General features: G+C 34.7%; 1 protein-coding gene across 1 annotated transcript; it reads left to right on the plus strand.

The window, feature by feature from the left end:
* Nucleotides 1–1,739: 1,739 nt before the first annotated feature.
* LOC125671825 (uncharacterized) lies at nt 1,740–3,527 on the plus strand. The gene is made up of 2 exons (XM_056163131.1): nt 1,740–2,542; nt 2,913–3,527. The coding sequence occupies exon 1, from the start codon at nt 1,995–1,997 to the stop codon at nt 2,505–2,507; it is 513 nt and encodes a 170-aa protein (XP_056019106.1). The 5' UTR covers nt 1,740–1,994; the 3' UTR covers nt 2,508–2,542; nt 2,913–3,527.
* The last annotated feature ends 2,153 nt before the right edge of the window (nt 3,528–5,680 follow it).

A 5,680-nucleotide genomic window follows, 5' to 3' on the forward strand; every position in this document is an offset into this window, starting at 1 on the left:
CATTAATTCAATTGAAGAGAGCATTAATTCAATTATTGTGAGCATTAAATGCTTGCATGAATTGAATTACTGCTCTCTTCAAATGAGTTGTAGCGCGCATCAATTGTTGATATGTATTCATTTGAAGAGAGCAACAATTTAACTATAGCGCTCATCGATTCAGCAGAATAATTATTATTTTAAAATGCTATCAATAATTGCGCGCAATAATATTCTCCTGGGATATTGGATGGTAAGGGTAGAAAACTGTTTAAATAGTCACCCTTAGCCTGAAAAATACAGAATTATTATCCGAGGTCAAATGAGGTAGAAAGAAAACGTTTAGCTTTTGCAGATTTTTTTGTATTTATTTTTATCGAGATTGTCCAGTCTTGCCTTTTGGATATAATTTTCTTTGTTACAAAACCAACTTGTAATATAAAAGAGAAAGAAGTAGGTACAGTTTCTAAAGTCATTTGGCACAAAATATCGATGATTTCACTTGGAGCTCAAACCCTGACATTCAAATAAGGAATGGATAAGCAAACCCAAAATCCGCTCAGTTTGATCAGCAAAATGGTTTGTGTCATATGACGAGAGCTAGAAGTCGACATAAAATTGCAGAAATGCCATTTTCAATGAAAATATCCACAATTTCAGGTGGTTTTCCTTTCAGAAAAAATACAGCGCATGCGTCGAGCAAATTCATATTTAAGTATGATTTTCATCTTAAAATAATACACAATATATATCATTTTCATTTTGCTCGACAAATGCGCACATCTTTTCCTGAGCAATAATCAGTATGACATTTGACAGTTTTCAGGCTTATTTTGAAAAAAAGGCGGGAAATGTCTTATTCATGATGTCATAATGCTATCCCATTAGGAATATCATTCTGATTTTGTTCACATATTATACCTGGCATATATTTTACTTTCTTAAAACACTGATTAAGGTTAATTCCAGACACATTTTATAGAGAGAAAATTTTTGGGCCTTTTTATGTACACAATCGTACCTTGTTCTTTGGACAACCTTGTGCTCGATTTAAACAAAGGCTTTAAAAATCTATCATCCGATGAATATCAATAGAGATTTAACATAAAACAGACAAACCCGATTTTTAAAGTATTATTGGACATCTTGGGGCATTGTAAATTGCACAATTCAAACTTTGATGTTTTACTAAATCGTCAAGGGCCGTATATCACATCTAAGAGTGAGGAAGTCCAAAGTTTCACGGTCTTCACAAACAGAGGAAGACATTTAGTATGAGGGAAACCTTCACGAAAGGTTGTAAAACAAAATTTTACGATATATCTCGTTGCGAGGGGATTCCTGACTTTGAGGAGCCCCTGTTTAGCAGTGCTTTGGCATTAAATTGAATAATTCAAAATGCGCTTCTGGTGAAGATAATTAATCCTTAAGAATATGTAGTAATCTGTAATTAAAATACTGTATTTATGTGTATTGTTGAACACGATGCCTTTGTCGCAATATTAAAGAAAACACGATCCCTTCCTTTTTGGGCTGCATCTTTGTATTGTGACGTCTCGCAGGTGCCAAAATTGTACAGGTATAATTAATCTATTGTCTAATGAGTTACTGTATCTGTTTGATCAATTAATATCGGAGCAAATCTTGATAGATTTATGTCAAGCGTCCCGTATATACCTAGTACATGTAATTTTTTTCCTTCAAAATTTAAAGGTCTAAAAGGAATTTCGTGTCATCAAAACAATGAGATTTCTTTGACGTTTGGTTATACCGCCTGATGCCAATTCATATGCATTACAAATACAACTTAATCATCCGTATAACACTCCTGTCAAGCAAATTTGTATACATTTTTAAAAAGTTTCGTGGGCTTGAAAATGATAATAGACAGAGCACAATAGAAAAATTCATCAAGTGAAAGCTGTTTTCGTAAGGCTCAAGAAAGTCGGTGCAAAGATATTCTTTGTGCGATGGTTAAAATATTAATTTACTAGTTTCTCCTCCTGCAGTCCAGAATGGATGTGAAAACTTTGGATCAGACGACGATTTTGCAAACGTCTACTGACAATACTACGGGCGAGGCTCCCTCCGACTACGACCACGAGGGAGCCATGAAATTCATCATCAGTACCATTCTAGTGTATTCTCTTCTTGGAATTGTTTCCATGTTGGTCAGTCGTCTGCGGAAAAAATCCAACAGTTACCATCGTCAGTTGGACGATGACGTAACACATTTCATAAAAACAGATAAAACGCTTAGGGAGTCTTTCCATAGACAAACGCTACTATATCGTCGAAATACCTTTGTCAAAATGATGAAAACCGCAGATGAAATGGAAAAAGCCGAGGAGGAGATGTCTACGGATGATGGCGGAGAAAAAGACGAGACAGCGGATGACAATGGACCCAAAGTCACATTCCATCTTGAAAACGAGGTCCAGGAAAAGTCGGAAACTCTAAAGTTAGTGGAGTTCCCTTTAAAGGCATTCGCCGATTCATCTTGCCAAACAGACGACACATCTCCATAAATTATGTGTTCCTTTGCAAACCTCCGATTTCAATGGTAGGCTGTGTTTATTATTTAGATGTTCGGTGCGACCTTGTTTGTATATTGTGCACTTATTCTTACGTGATAGTAATTTTTGTATAGAAAACCATTTTTAAATTGTGGTTCCCTTTAAATCTTTAAAAGAGTTTTTGTATTAAGTCTACGACATATAATTTGGGATATTTTTTTTATTATTGAAAATTGCCTGTTGCTCAAATAAAACGAGTTTTAAAGAACGAATTTAGAAATCGAAGAAAACTTCTGAATTCTGGCACAGGAATGCGGGTGTAGTTTCTATGTGACTAGTATTTTTTTTTTTTACTTTAAAATTAGCTCACGATATGTTATGCAATGAAACTGATGGTTTGTGTGTTTTCACCAACAGCACGGAATCGGAAGTCCAAGAGTATGATGCTTATGGTGCTATGTTGTTTGTTGTAACCACGGTGTTAGTGTATGCTGGTGCTGTGATCGCCTTTATTGCGGGACATATAAAGAAGACTAGATTCAACAGTGAAGAAGATGTTCAAATTTACAACTATCTACACAAATCTCGGCCCAAAATTCAGCGAAAGATTCGAAATAGCGAAGTAATACAGATGCGCATGCAACTTCTGCGGGCCTTCCAAGAGAATTCCGGATGTGGAAACAGACGTGAAAGAAACAGAGATCCCATTCATTCGCATGACATAGAGGATCGTGCTTGAGAAGAGTTCCACTTGCGTAATCGAATACGAAATGCCTCTGAATAACATTTTATTACATTCTATGTTGATTAAAGGGAATTCAACATGTAAAAGGAAGGTGACTTGTTGAATATGCTTTAATAATCTTCATGTGTCATGTATTCGATATTTGCTTTACCAAAATAATTCTTCATTTTGTGTTGCATTTTCAAACCAGCTCATTGAATTTCCTTGTAATGACCTTTAAATTGACCGATGATGTGTATGTTATTATTTAGTCTTTGCAATAAAGACTTTTAAAATTCACTGGTAAACCGAGTTTAATTTAACTGGAATAGAATACAATTTTGGTCGCAAAACGCTTCGTTCTACTCGCAGAAACCATACCCTCAACGCCAAACATCATCATAATTATGATAATGTGCCAATTCATTTTGGTGACGTTTTTCGTTTTCCATGAAATTACGAAACTTGAGTTGACAACTGCAGATTTCGATATTTATCTGCCTTGTACCATAGTTTTTATTTCCTTCCAAGATAAATTAGATGTTAGTTACGTTCTGCGCCGGGTGGTAATTGGTCTGTTTGTCTTTTAGCTGATGTTTCTGTCCCATGCCATCGTACTCCGTTGCGGATGCGGTGCTAACTAGTACTCTGATGACGTAAACTACGATTTACAAAGACCCGCAGTGTTTTATAGAAGATGTTGTCAATGTGCCTTATCCATAAAGAAATACCGTAGACATGGATATCCTGACTTTGGTGCACGTTTTCAATGTTTTGCCTTTCCATGTTGATCACAAGATCTATCGTCTTTACTTTTTCAAGCTATGATGCCCTCCTCCTTTGTCCCTTCTAAAGCACTGATGGCAGTTCCCAAGTATAAGTAATTTTTTGTCATCCTGTATATTTCAGCATCTCTTGCTTTTATTTGAAATGCTGGTAAGAATTCTGTGTGTATGTAGAGGCTAGAGAGCTTGTTTGCTGTTGTTTCAAGACCGGTGACTTGAGTCTTGTTCGTGTTCGGACTACTGGCAAGACAAGGCCCGGAGGTTATAAAACTTTCACCGTACTCATAATCAAACTCGGCCATGTTTGTTTCGAGTACAACTCTGAGCAAGCTCCAAAGCATACTCGAAAAATTTTGAGCATGTACTCCATTTGAGTATGAGAATGATTTTATAAAAATTTTACAACCTCCACTTTTGAGTACGCGTTAGAGCACGGAGTTCGAGTTTGAAAACGTGCTCAAGAAAGTTTTATAACCCTCAGGCAAGGTCTTCTAGACGTGGCCTTAGTGTCCATTGTTGTTATAAGATGTTACATAAGCACAATGAATAGGAGTGGAGAGAGTAAACATCCTTGATTGACATCAGTAATTGTAGAAAAGTGTTTTGGTCCCAACATGAATTAGACTTCTTGTTCAATTGCCAACTGAATACGATGTACGGTATTGAGCACCAAATTAACATAAACTCAAATAATTGACGATATCTTTAATCATTTATAGATATAATCAATTATTGCGCGCATTAATTCAATTGATGAGAGCATCAATGTGGTGGTATTGCTCGTAAAATTTAATTTGGAGCTCTATATAGCGCAAAATTAACATAAACTTACAAAATTGAAAATATCTTTAATTATCTGAAGATATCATTAATTCATTTGATGCACGCAACAATTCAATTAAAGATTTCTTAAAATAATTAATGATATCTTCATTCTGTATTTTTGCGCACATTAATTAGATTGGTGATATCACTAATGGCATTGCAAAAAAAAAAAAAAAAGGTTTTGTGAAAAACGTAGCTTGTCTGTTGTAGAAGACGAATTCCATTTCATTCTTCAATGTCCATTCTATAATGAACTGAGATCAAAATATATAAAAAGATATTATTATAAAAGACCAAGTACTTTCAAACTGGTTCAATTACTAAGTGTTCAAAATGTCAAAGAATTAATTAATTTAGGTAAATACTTGTATTTAGCATGTTTAAAAAGAGATGCTTAATTTAGCTTTTGTTCTATTTATGTATACTCTCCTGTGTGATGTCTGTACATGTATATACCATATTTATGTTATTCTGTTTCTGATGAGCCGTTTGGCTCAAGGATAATAAAGAACTTGAACTTGAATTACTCTGCTGAATTGAAGCGCACTATAATTGAATTGTTGCTCTCTTTAAATGAATTGATGGTATCGAATCGCGTTACAGTTGAATAAAAGAGATCATTAATTAAATTGTGGATATGATAAATTGAGGATATTTCTAATTCTCGAGTTACTCTCTCTATAAAAGAATTATTGCGCGCATCAATGGATATCATTAATTCAATCGGAGAGAGCAATAATTCAACTAATGTGCACAATAATTAATTTATTGGTCTCTTCAATTGAATTGTAGCGTGTATCAATTCAATCAATTTGCGCATTAACTGAAATATTGCTTTCTTCAATTGAATT

Source organism: Ostrea edulis, chromosome 4 (assembly GCF_947568905.1).
Source record: "Ostrea edulis chromosome 4, xbOstEdul1.1, whole genome shotgun sequence".
NCBI lineage: Eukaryota > Metazoa > Mollusca > Bivalvia > Ostreida > Ostreidae > Ostrea > Ostrea edulis.